The 12,801-nt window shown below is 49.1% G+C and overlaps 1 protein-coding gene and 1 pseudogene across 2 annotated transcripts in view; one reads left to right on the forward strand and one right to left on the reverse strand.

Annotated features, from left to right (window-relative positions):
* The window catches only part of LOC114506273 (tyrosine-protein phosphatase non-receptor type substrate 1-like), a 157,706-nt gene that overhangs the window by 132,553 nt on the left and 12,352 nt on the right, over positions 1–12,801 (forward strand). The window contains exons 3-4 of one of the 2 annotated variants that reach the window (XM_036009653.1): positions 10,666–10,986; positions 11,560–11,883. The exons of the other annotated variant lie outside the window; for it this stretch is intronic. Coding sequence (XP_035865546.1) covers positions 10,666–10,986; positions 11,560–11,883 — 645 coding nt within the window. The remainder of the gene's footprint in view (positions 1–10,665; positions 10,987–11,559; positions 11,884–12,801) is intronic. 2 annotated transcript variants of the gene reach the window in all.
* Positions 2,047–2,855, reverse strand: LOC114506274 (annotated as a pseudogene).

Raw genomic sequence — 12,801 nt, forward strand, 5'->3', positions numbered from 1 at the left:
CCAGTTCCATCCATGCTGTTGCAAAGGGTAGAAAAGCTCCTCCTTTCTTTCTGCTGTGTAGTATTTTGGGAAATCTTTAGTAAAATAAAAATTATAAAACTTTCCATCTTTTTCCTAAGCAATGTATATAATTTTATACAATTTACACACAACTTTCAATTTTAGTAATGGCAACAATGAAATTATTTCACTTCTTGATATTAAACAATAACAACACCAGCTCCCCAAGACATGCACTGCAACCATATATCAGACTCTGTCATCAGTGTGATGGTCTTGGTATTTTAGATATTATGTTCCCACTTTTGAATTAAGTCCTATTTACTGAAATAAAAACAAGCAAGACAATGAACAGGAAAATCATTTTTAAAAAGGAATACCAATAACAACCAAATAAAAAATCCAATAACAACACTGACATATCAAACTTATTTGTAATAAAAGAAATAAAAATTGAAAATAAGGTACCATTTTTCACTTACATTGGCAAAGATTAAATCTTTAAAAACCTGGAATCTACAGTTTACCAGGGAGTATGCAGGTGGGGGGTGAAAGGGTGGTCACACATATAAACTAGCTGGAAGTGTAAGTTGCAGTATTTGGGGAGCCACTTGGCAATATTTATTAAAACTCTAAAAAAGCTTAATCCCTTGGAACCAATCAATCCAGAACCTCTCTCACGGACAGGGCTAAGCACACACCTCAGAATGTGGTCACAGGGTGCTCCCTGCACCACTGCTCACAGTGACATCTGCACACGACCAGATGTCTGACCCGGAGGAACACTGAGTAAGCAGTGGCCCCTCCCTTTCGGCAGGCCATGGGCGTCCCCTCCATGCCACCCTCCCAGCCTCCCTCAGCTCCTCCCCTGCCCAGTGTCCACATCCCACAGGGTCTAAGGATCACTTCCTCAGTGAGCTGACCCGAGTCCAGGGAACTGAGGAGGAGTCTTCTGGGGACCTGTGGGAAGTACACTCCTCACTGACAAACTGAGACGTGACAGGAGGAGTAGCCTTTCCTGACCTTTAGACGCAATTCTGTGAAGTTGAAGTTGCAGCAGCAGCTCTGGGGACCAGGAGACAATCCTAAGGCCAAACACACTGAGGCTGAGGCCAACCAGTGTCCTTAATGACACGTGTGAGCTGTGTGTGTATGAGACAATGAATGTGCTTGGTTACTTAAGTCCATTACGTTTGGACACTTACCTCTGGTCAAAAGCGTCCTACTGACATTAGCCATAGAATAGAATGCTTTAGAGCCAGTGGAAGTTATGCCACAGAAGTATTTATGAACAGTAGATGTGCAGTTAAGGGGAACAAATTACAAAATAACATGCTTCCATTTTTCTATTAAAAAACAAGTATGTGGGCCCTGGCTGGCATAGCTCAGTGGATTGAGCTCAGGCTGCCAACCAAAGTGTCGCAGGTTCGATTCCCAGTCAGGGCACATGCCTGGGTTGAAGGCCATGGCCCCCAGCAACCACACATTGGTGTTTCTCTCTCTCTCTCTTTCTCCTTCCCTTCCCTCTCTAAAAATAAATAAATAAAATCTTAAAAAAAAACCCAAGTATGTTAATATGGATTTACTTGCCAAGAAAAGGTTTTAGAAATAGTTATCTCTGATATGGTTATGCCTAAAAGCTAAAAATTAAATACTTCCTCTTTGCATATTTTCATTTTGTTTTTCTACAACAAGTATGTGCAGGCTTGCCTCTGAGATATAGGGGTTCAGCGCCAGACCTCTGTAATAAGGTGAGTCATAATGTTTTTGCTGGTGGAAGGTCTCCTTGCCGTTCGGTCCCCAAAATCTCAACACCTTTGAACAAAGTATGTCTGTGTCACTTAGAATTCTGTCACCTCCTTTCCATTTGTTCTCTCTATTCAACGTGAGTCTCAGGAGGAAGAAAAGGTGAACATGTAGTCTGCTAAGCTTTGTTGAACTGGGACAGTGCTTTTCTAATAGGAAATGTTGTGTCTTTCTATTTCAAAATGTTTGCTGAAATAATATCTGGGTGTATCAAGCATTTAATGTTATCCCTTTATCATATCATGACTTTGTACCATTTTGTATCAGAACTTTTTCTGTGATGCAAACAGTCCAAAAATGAAGGCTCTACAGGGCCCACAGGAACCAGAGATGATGTGTGTCCTTGTGGGTGAGAACAGTAAACCGCCCCGGGAGGATCTAGGCTCATCTGGAGACGAAACACCCTGATCTCCAGATCCACTGGGTTTGCTCACAGCTACTCAGAAACATGGTGCTATTGTTCTGTGCTCCTCAAATGCCCATTCCTTTTCTTATACTCCATCTAGAACCTAACATATTTCTTCACAAGCCTGGCCTGTATCCAAGTTTAGTGGGGACATAGCAAATTCAAGCTGTGCAATTCACATCCCAGTCCACCACCTATGGCCTTTATAGGGCTCTCTTTCAGTGCCCTGTCCCTGTTAAACATACCCAGCCAAGTCCATTATCCTTAAAGCTTCCGATTATTTCTAATTACTTATTGATAAACTTTCTTTTCATAATATGAAAGGATTCTCAAATTAAACCATGACCTGGAAAACTAGTGTTCACTGTATCAATCCCACCTTGTAGCTCAGGTTCAGCTGCAGGTGCAGCACAGTCCCTTTCATGAGGGATGTTAAAGCTGACATTGGGGTAAGGATTCAGTGAGTCTTTTGCAAGAACTGGTTTTCCAGTTTTCTGTAAAGGAGTATTATTCCAAGAGATACTCACTTTCTCCTCAACTCATTTCCTCATCATCAGAAGACCACCAGAGCTGCCTTAGCATCCTGGCCACAGGACTGGCCGAGGTGCTCCTTCAGCTCAGGCTGCATGGGTCACACCACCAGCAGCCACTGGGCTCAGCTGAGAAGCCAGGCATTGCAGGAAAAGGCCCAGTGCATGCCCATCATTGGTGACACCAAGCAGAATGGCTTGGCGGGGAAAAAATTAAACCCACTCTTTGCCACACACTATACCTCTCTGTTCCTCGGTTTCGTAATTTCTAATAAGGTCTCATCCTACAGGCTTATTGTGAGGGTTACATGTATGACACATGCAATGTGCTGAGCTCCAGGCCTGCTCAGGGTGCGTCCTCAGTCAGTGAAAGCTGTTGTTGATAAAGAATTGACAAAACCCAGACGATCACACATGGAGGATAAATAACTCCTCTGTGTTTCCCTCCAGGAGGGGCAGGTGAGGAGCTGCGGGTGATTCAGCCTGACAAGTCAGTGGCAGTGGCAGCAGGAGAGACGGCCACTCTGAACTGCACCATGACCTCTGTTCTCCCTGTGGGGCCCACAATGTGGTTCAGGGGGACAGGGCCAGGCCGGGAGTTAATCTACAGTCTCAAAGGAGGCCACTCCCCCCGAGTAACAAGTGCTGCAGACACCACGAGGAAAAACAACACGGACTATTCCATCCGCATCAGCGACATCACCCCAGCAGACACGGGCACCTACTACTGTGTGAAGTTCCGCAGAGGAAGCCCTGACACAGAGCTCAAGACTGGAGCAGGCACTCGGCTCACCGTGAGTGGTGAGTACAGTGTGGGGCCCTTCGTCCATGGTGTGTGACAACAAGTCCAGAAGAATGACGTTTGTTTTTACAGCAGGAACTAGGAATCAGTTGTCATTGTGGGTGCTTATAGTCAGGGTCTGATTGCTGGTCTGATGTCACCCCTCCTGAAGGTCAGGACAGGTGAGGCCTGGACAGGTCTTGCTGTTTGCTTAGTCTGCATGGCTGGTAAGTGGTGGGAAAAATCTGGAACCCCAGGTAGCCTGATTCCCCAAACCTTGCCTTCTCCAATCCCATCCATCCCTTGGGTTCCAGGGATGAAAGAACTGAAGGTCTGAGTGACTCACCCATCACGAGGTCAGGCCTCACCCCTGCCTCCAGAGAGCGCTACCCTCAGTGTGGCCGAGCCCCCCTCACTGACACTCACTGACACCCACTGGGAGCCGGGCTCCGCCCTGGGTGCTGTGGGAGCTGCAGGGCACTGAGCAGGCAGAGCTCTTCTCCCATGAAGCTTCCTTCTCCTCCCTGCAGTTGGGAGAGATCCATGCAGGGCAGGGAGGGGGACGTGTTTCTTTATTTCCTCCTCAGAAGCGTCACAGGAGAAGATATTCCTAAGGGGCACAGACTCCCTGTTTGCTCTGCCAGCCCTGCTGGGAGGAGGTGCCAGAGGTTGGGCGCTCACTGTGGGTCTGTCTGATAAACGCCCTTTATTTCAGGGACCCGGTCACATTGTCACTAGGGCTCTGAGCAGAGTTTATCTACTGTTCCTCATCCTGAGAGGAGGTTCCGCATGTGGGTGACTTAAGTGTCATCAGTCAGGCAGCAAAAGTGCTTATTTTGGGTTTTCTGCTGGAAGCCCAGGATCCTGAATATTGAAATGTCTGCACACAAAGGACTGTTAGCCTCTCCTGCCTGACCCCCATGCCAAGAAGGGAGCCTGAGGCCAAGTGGTGACAGTGGTGTTGCCCACAGTCACATGGCCAGTGAGTAGTGGAATCATCCCAGAGCCCAATCTGAGTCCAAGCAGGCTCCTTCCTGCCTTGTCATAGGACCCTCTTTCCATGGACAACTTGGTGCATAGTAGGTGCTGAATGAAAGCTAATTACACCAAAACACTGAACAAGGAGCCAGAATATTCCCCCCATCATTTTCTCAAAGTTCACATGCCCCTCACATCAGACCCTGAAGCCCAAGATTGAAATCCTCTCCCAGCCTTCAGCCCCATCCCCCAAACCAAGCATCCCCATCAGCACCTAGAGCTGCCCCTTCTTCAACAGCTGCCTCACCCTCCAGTGTATGGGGACAGCATTGTTTACTAACAGTCTCCTGATGGATATAAGTTGTTCCCAACCCCAGGCTATCAGAACAGTGATGCAAGGGAGAACCTTGTCCATTTGTCACTTGCTAAAGAGGGAAACAGCCTCTGGAAGAGGCATTGCTGGGTCAGAGGGCATGTGAATTTTAGCCTTTGTAGCTATTTCCAAATTTCCCTCCTATATGTAGTAGCAATGGAGTCTCCCTACAACTCCTAGACCTGGGCAGGGAAGGTAACTTTATCCTGAATTTTCAGATATTAGAGTAGTTCCCCGATGGGATATCCCTTGCCTAGGCAACCACAGGTTGTATGTGCCTCCATCTCAGATCTGCTGCCTCCTGGTAAAGTCCTGGTTCCTATTCCCTAAACTGTCTGCCCAGAAGACACCCTGGGTGAGAAGGCAGGGAGACGGGAGGGGGCGAGGATCAGCAGCGTTCTAGATTCCTCATCTTCCTCATGGCATTCACTCTTATAACCAGAGCTTTGGCAGGGACTCTTGTTGACAGGTGAAGACACTAAGGCTCAGAGAGGGGCCCTGACTTGTTACAAGTGGGGAAGCTAAGATTGACCCCAAACAGCCTGACTCACAGCCCCTACTTTATGCCACACCCTGCTGTCCTTGTCGAAGTGTGCAAAAAGCTCCAACTCCCTCCTTTTAAATTATTGAATTGTTTTGTTCTTCATCGATACGAATTTTTAAAAAGTTCTGTGGGGGAGGCAGGGCAACTTTACCACCCAGATCAGACAGGTACACAGATGTCACTTGATGTGTTGGCCCTGCTCCTAGTGACAGGACTCAGCATATAGAAGCATTCAGGAGGCTTTTCCCCTCCATTGGGCTGTTTGTCCCTCACTGAGCATCTGCAGGAGCAGTTGGGGACAGAGGTCTGGACAGGGCAGAGAGAGGCCACTGCAGCCCCAGCAACACCAGGCACAGAAATCCTAGATGTGCAGACTGAGGATGAGGAGGGGAGGCATTTCCTAGAGGCTGGTTAGGGCCCTGCATGAGCAAAGTTCTTATGCTAGACTCATTTTTGAGGAGCTCATGTCTTTCATTTGTTGCTAGAGGAATTCCTTAAAGTCAAGAATGTCTGACAGCTGTCAGAGGGGACACAGTTGGGGGACTGGATGAACAAAGGTGAAGAGATTACCAAAAAAACATATGTGCATAACCCATAGACACAGGCAACAGTGAGGTGACGGCCAGAGGGACGGGCAGTGGGAGGCTCGGTGGAGGATGGTTAAGGAGGGTGGGTAAATGAAAATATCTGTAACGGTGTCAACAATAAAAATAAAGTTAACAAAATTAACTAAAAAATTCTTAGTGGGAAAAGTGGAGGATGGCAGCCAGTGTTGGGCTTATGAGGTGGTCCACTTACCCTGTGGATGGACATGAAGCTTGGGGGCCACAGAAAATGCCACAGGGCACAGTGGGAGGTGAGGAGACAGCCCCTCCATTTCTCTCAGCCTCCCTTTGCTTCCCTGTAAGATGGTGATAATCATGGGCTCCTTGAGGAGAGATGAAGGATGTGAGGTGCTCTGTCTGAATCTCCCAGCACAGAGTCACTCCCCAAATTGGGTGTTATTTCACGGCGTGGCCCACTCTGTCTTTCTGGGCCCCTGTTTCCTCACCTGCAGACATGGACGCTCTCCCCACCCTCTGCAGGAAGGACTGAGGCTACAGTGAGCCTGGTGAAGGGGCAGACCCTCAGTGAGCGAAGGTGTCATCCCACTGCTGGGTGCTCTTGGGCAAGTCTCAGTGTCCCTGGGGTCCTCAGTGTCCCCGGGGTCCTCAGTGTCCCCGTCTGGGCAGGGGTGATAGTCCCAGCTCCCACTCAGGGGTCTGTGAGGACAGAAGGGGATGTCTGGAAAGCATCCAGTGAGTCAGGGTGTTATTGAGTGCCAGCACCTGAGCGCATGGGCCTAGTCCCCTTCCTGGGCTCACTTCCAGGCTCTGTCACTTCCCAGCTGTGTTACCTCTGACGCATTGCTGCCAATGCTGTCCCTGGTCAGTGACACCACCGACCTCACAGAGCAGCTCTGAGGACTGAGTGGGTGAATGCATGCAAAGTGCTCAGAGTGGTGCCTGACCTGTAGTAGATGTTTGATGACTGTGGGCTATGACAGGCTGAGGCCATAGGACCTCGGATGGGCCACTTTCCTTTCCAGGCTTCAATATAAATAGGGTTGGAGGTGGGGTTCAGTGCCTTTCAACCTTGGCTGTCATAGGAATCACCTGGGAATCTTTGCAAAGGTCCCCAGACCCTGGCTCCACCCTAGGAATTCTGATTTAACTGTCAAATGTGGGCCTGGCAGGTGAATTTTTTCACTATCTGAAGGCAGAGGCCCTGAGCTAGATGTTCTCTGAGGTCACAGAGGAAACATATTTTTCCCCTGACAAAGGTGGCTCCCCCTGCTGCTGGGGCTGTGAGAACAACACCTTTGGGTGGTGCAGGTGCCTCAGAATCTCATGTGCCAGACACAGCTTATCAGAGGCCCAAGAAAATAAGCCCCGGTGGGATGATAGGGACACCCCCGGGAAGAACAGGTGTGGGGTGACAGCCTTGGGGAGAGGCAGCCCAGACCCCCTGTCAGATCTGAGCCCACTTGCTGGGGACACCTTCCCATGTTTAAACCCATGTGTGTGTGAGCAGGCTCTGGAACCCCACCATATGCTCACTGCTCAGCCCCAGAGCCCTTCCTGCACCAACACACCAGCTTGTCACTGCAGAAATCTGCTCTGCTTTTTGAAAATGCTCCCAGCTTCTGTGAAGAGCTGATGTTCAGGGAAATGCCTGTGATCTGGTGTGTTTTGAAAGTCAATTCTTCACATTTGTTTCCTAAGGAGATCACTTTTAAAAAGTGAGAGAACCATAATATGGTAACTTCTCTGCTTTCTTGTTTATAATCCTCACCCAAGGATGATGTGTTTATTGATTTGAGAGAAGGAGGAAGAGACAGACAGACAGAGAGAGAGAACACAGATGTGAGAGAAAGAGATGGATTGGTTGCCTCTTGTACACACACCGACCAGGTCCAAACCTGAAACCTAGGTGTGTACCCTGACCAGAAATGAAACCTGCAAACTTTTGGTGCATGGGATGATGCTCCAGCCCAGTGAGCCACCTGACCAGGGCTCTCTGCTTTTCTGATCTAAGGTTTTGCACAACAGCTGTGGGGAGAAGGACTTGAGACTTTTCCTGCTGTTTTGTAGGCAGACATGAGCAGAGTAAGGACAGGGGGCCAGGTACTGCAGGTCACGAAGGAGAAAAGCCCCGGGTGCCTAGTATCCAGCAAAACTAAGAAAACAAAGACCTTGACCTCACAGTAGCCTTTCCCCCATAGCCTATCTCTGGGCATGTGGTTTGGATCCCCTGACCTCTCCTCCCCAAGCATAACATCCAGGCCCAGAAAAGCAGCAAAACCAGGACCAGCTGTGTTGACAAATGACCCCCTGCCCTGACACTGACCCATCAGTGGAGACCACGACCCTGAAAGGTCACACCTTGAAAGCTGATGAATATGCTATTGACATCTTCCCTTGAGACCACCATTAACATCCCCACCTGCAAGAGAAAGATAAAAGCTTCAACACAAAGGACCTGCTGAGCTCTCTTCCTCCCAGCCACACCTTTTCCTTTGCCCTCTTCATCCTCCATAGGCACCTGCCTCCTGCTCTAAGGGACCCCATGAGACTTACAATGAGGGGGGCAGTGGGCAGTAGCAGCTCGTACTGGGCTCACCCCCTGAACCTGTCTCCAAGGCCCCTTTTCTCTGACCAGCCAGTGAGCCAAAGCCCCTGCCCTCCTGCTGCTTCTTCTGTGCTAAGTCCATCCTGCTTTCACCATCCTGAGTGTGCTTTTGCTGCGGCCAATACTTTCTCGCATTACTGCATTTTGTCTGTTGACCAAAATCTTTCCTTCAAGAAGACAAGAACCAAGGTCTTGTCATCTTGCTGGTAAAACCTACACTATGCTTTTCTTTGCCTTCTTGCTGCCTAAAGAACAGTTCAATCCAGAACTAGAAAGACTGAATCTAATGATAACAATAAGAGATGTTATTTATTAAGCACCTACTGTATTCCAAGCACCTTGTTTTATATACATCCTCACTCCTCTTACCAGGGTGGTGTTTTGATCCACTTTGTACAGAAAACATACATTGATGCTCAAGGATAAAGAACAGAGATGCTAAAATTAACCCAAGTGTAGAGAGATGAGCTCTGCCCTTTGCTCCCTGTGTGCCCTTGGCCAGCCGGGTTCCCCTCTCAGCCTCCTCCCATCAGTGAGTCCACCAGGGCCGGCCTGCAGGGCAGTGGGAGGGTGAGCAGCTGAGGGACACAGGGTCATCAGCCCCTCATCAGGAGCCCAAGAGGCTCCCAATCAATGGTAACTGATCCCAGCATCCATTCCCCCAATGACATCCAGGCTGCTGGTGTTTCTATGACTTGACTTCTTCAAGTGACGCCCCTTAACTATGTCCTTAAAATGTTTGAGGAGTTTTAGGAAGCAAGGTAGATATTTATAAATGCAACACTTTTTCATGTTTGATATGTGTCCCCTGTCAAAGAAGGTGTTGGGGAGTGATTAACCATGTGGAGACGCCCTGCAGACCCCTGCCACAGGGAGCAACTACAGCCTTCGCTGGAGATTTACTGCTGGCATGTGGATGCTTTTAGGACAAAGGAGGAGCCCTGGCTGCTCTGTGGGCCTGTGTCTGTGTTTCCTCTACTTCACTAATGATTAAGAAAATTAGTCTGAGGGGAGGTGGACTGTGGAGCTGGGTGAAAGTGAAGGGGTTAAGTGAAGAAAAAGAAGAAAAAAACTCATAGACACAGACAACAACATGCTGACTACCAGAGAGAAAGGGGAGATAAGTAGTGATGGAAGGAGACTTGACTTGGGTGGTGAACACACAATACAACATAGAGATGGTGTATTGTAGAGCTGTACACCTGAAAGCTATATGATTTTATTAGCCAGTCACCCCAATAAATTCAATAAATCAATCAATAACATTAACCACATTTGGCTTTCTCATCACTCAGTGATCCTTGTTTTCAACCTAAAATAGACCCGAGAGAAAAACCCTAATTCAGAAAAACATCCCATCTGCCCCTCCATTTGAAATTCAGGGACTGGCACAGATGAGACCCTACAGGAATGTTTGTGAATATAATGAAAACTTTGGAGTAAACTCATAAGTACCTGAAGGGAGAATTCTGAATATAAATTCATTCTAAATTCAAATTACACTTGTGTTTATTTTTGTGAAGCATCTTCTGTTTCACTCAAAGCAAAACAACTTCCGTTGCTGGATTTCACCCTCCCTGCAGCCTGGGAGGAAGTGCCTGCTGTCCCCTCTCACAGACGGGACTGGGATGTGGCCTGGCTGCCCCTCTCCTCGGCTGCCAGTCTGTTCCACTCCATGGGGTCCCGCCCCCTCAGCTTCTTCTGCATTCACTCTGTGAACACTGTCTGTGAGGTCGGGGAGGTGTCAGGGGAGGCCAGACAAGAGAGTTAATATGAAGAGGGAGAGCGCTCAGTACTGTCGTCCCCGAACCCAGACAGGTAGGAGGTTACTTGGGGAGGAATGAAGGTGCACTTTGAACTCAGGCCTGGAGCTGCCTGTGGGCACTGCCCCTCACTCAGGGTTCACCTCTGGGGACCAGAGTGTCCTGCTCTGTGGGACGAGGATGATGACATGCCCACCAGCATTGTTAGAGGATAGAAAATAATAATATGAGAAGGTTCTTGACAGTGTCATATACTTTTCATTGCTGGTGATGATCACAATTGTGTTTATTTTTCATTGTGCTCCTTTTACAGCCCAACCCTCTCCCCCCACGGTGTCAGCCCCCACCGGGAGGGCCACACCTGGGCAGAGAGTGAGCTTCACCTGCGAGTCCCATGGCTTCTCCCCCAGGAACATCGTCCTGAGATGGTTCAAAGATGGGAATGAGCTCCCAGCCTCCCAGCCCACTGTGGACCCAGAGGGAGACAGCCCTTCCTACAACATCTCCAGCATAGCCAGGGTGCGGCTGGCCCGGGGGGATGTCCACTCCCAGGTCATCTGCCAGGTGGACCATGTCACCCTAAAGGGGGGCCCCCCTCTTCGTGGGACTGCCAACCTGTGTGAGACCATCCGAGGTAGATGTCCCTCATACCTAGCCCCAGCCCATACCTGGCTCCTACCCTCTAAACCTGTGCCTCCCTCTGCCATTTGCTCCAGAGTGTGATTTCCCTGGAATCTAATTCCTGACAGTACTTCCCATCACCAAGCCCTGGATGAGCCTGTCACTCACCACTGTTTAATGGCAGTGACCAGGGGAACACCTACCACTCTACTTGCTAGTTTCATCTGCTTTACCAAGAGCAACTCCAATAACTGGGCACCTACTATAAACTAAGATCCTGTGTGTTTGATGGTTTCATTTATTTTGCTACAGTTATTATCTTCCAACTGCATGCCAGAGCTGTGCTTCATGATTTCCTCCTATCACCCTAATAGCAGCTCCCAGTTCTTGAGCACCTACTGTGTGCAGGGCACTGAGTTTAGTGATTCCATTCACGTGCAAAGTGAGCCCTGAGTTCTGAGCACCTGCTGCACACCTAGCACTGTCCTGAATTACCCCCTGCAGTGGTGGGGGAGCTGTGTTACGGGACCCTCCTCTGTGATTTGTGTGTCCACGAGGTCAGAGCCTCTGCCCTGTGCTGTTTCAGTTCCGCCCACCTTGGAGGTTTCCCACCACACCGTGCCAGAGAACCAGACTAACGTCACCTGCCAGGTGAAGAACTTCTACCCCCAGAGCCTACAGCTGACCTGGTTGAAGAACGGACACATGTCCCGAACAGAAACGCCCTCAACCCGCACAGAGAACAAGGATGGGACCTTCACCCGGGGGAGCTGGATCTTGGTGAACTCATCTGCCCTCAGGGAGGACATGGTGCTCACCTGTCTGGTGCAGCACGATGGGCAGCCAGCCGTCAGCGAGAACCTCACCCTTGCGGCTCACCAGAAGGGCCTGATTCCAGATGGATCCCCTGGTGAGGTTCTACCCCAACTGACCAGTTCTATTTAAATTTTATCATTTTTTAAATAAAATTCTGAGTTTGGAGGCTTATCTTTTTTTTAAGATTTTATTTATTTATTTTTTAGAGAAGGAAGGGAGGGAGAAAGAGAGATAGAAACATCAATGTATGATTGCTGGGGGCAGTGGCCAGCAACCCAGGCATTTGCCCTGACTGGGAATCGAACCTGCAACTCTTTGGTTCGAAGCCTGCGCTCAATCCACTGAGCTACACCAGCCAGGGCTAAGTTTTATCATTTTTTAATGTTACAAGTATTTACTCATGCTTACTATAGAACAATCTAGAAGTCTGTAGATAGAAAGTAGAATTTTGAAGTGAGCTCCCCTCCCCCAAACCCCAAACCCCATAGTCAGCACTGGTAGGAGTTTGGTACATGTCTTCATAGATCTTTTGACATCAACATACGTTAAAGAAAGAGGGAGGGACAGAGGGAGACCATGCTGTTCCCTGCCCTCTTGCTGTCTTCACCCAGCAGTCACTGCGCTCACTGTTCACGTTGGCCCCTCCTGCTTCCTCGATCTCTCTCACCTCCACCTGGGCTCCCTGGCGGCCATTTTGAGCCTGCCCCCCAGGGAGTGGGCGGGGCTTCAGGCTGTGTGTGGTTTTCCCCAAGCATAATCCCCCCTGCAATCAGTGTCCTGGTACCTATTCTGTCACGTGTGCAGCCGTCTCTGCCGGACGGTTTTCCAAAGCGTGTTTCTAGGACAAAGTGCATGCTCGTGTAGATGATGGTAATGCGCCTCTCTCGTGGGGGAGTGCAGGGTGTCAGGGTGTCACTTTCTCAGCCCCTCTCAGTATGTTGTCATGTGTCTCTGTTTCTTCAAATGGCAGCACCTGGTTGGCATTTTGGTGCCATCGTGAAAGGTTCTGCCA

This window comes from Phyllostomus discolor, chromosome 9 (genome assembly GCF_004126475.2).
Source record: "Phyllostomus discolor isolate MPI-MPIP mPhyDis1 chromosome 9, mPhyDis1.pri.v3, whole genome shotgun sequence".
Lineage (NCBI taxonomy): Eukaryota > Metazoa > Chordata > Mammalia > Chiroptera > Phyllostomidae > Phyllostomus > Phyllostomus discolor.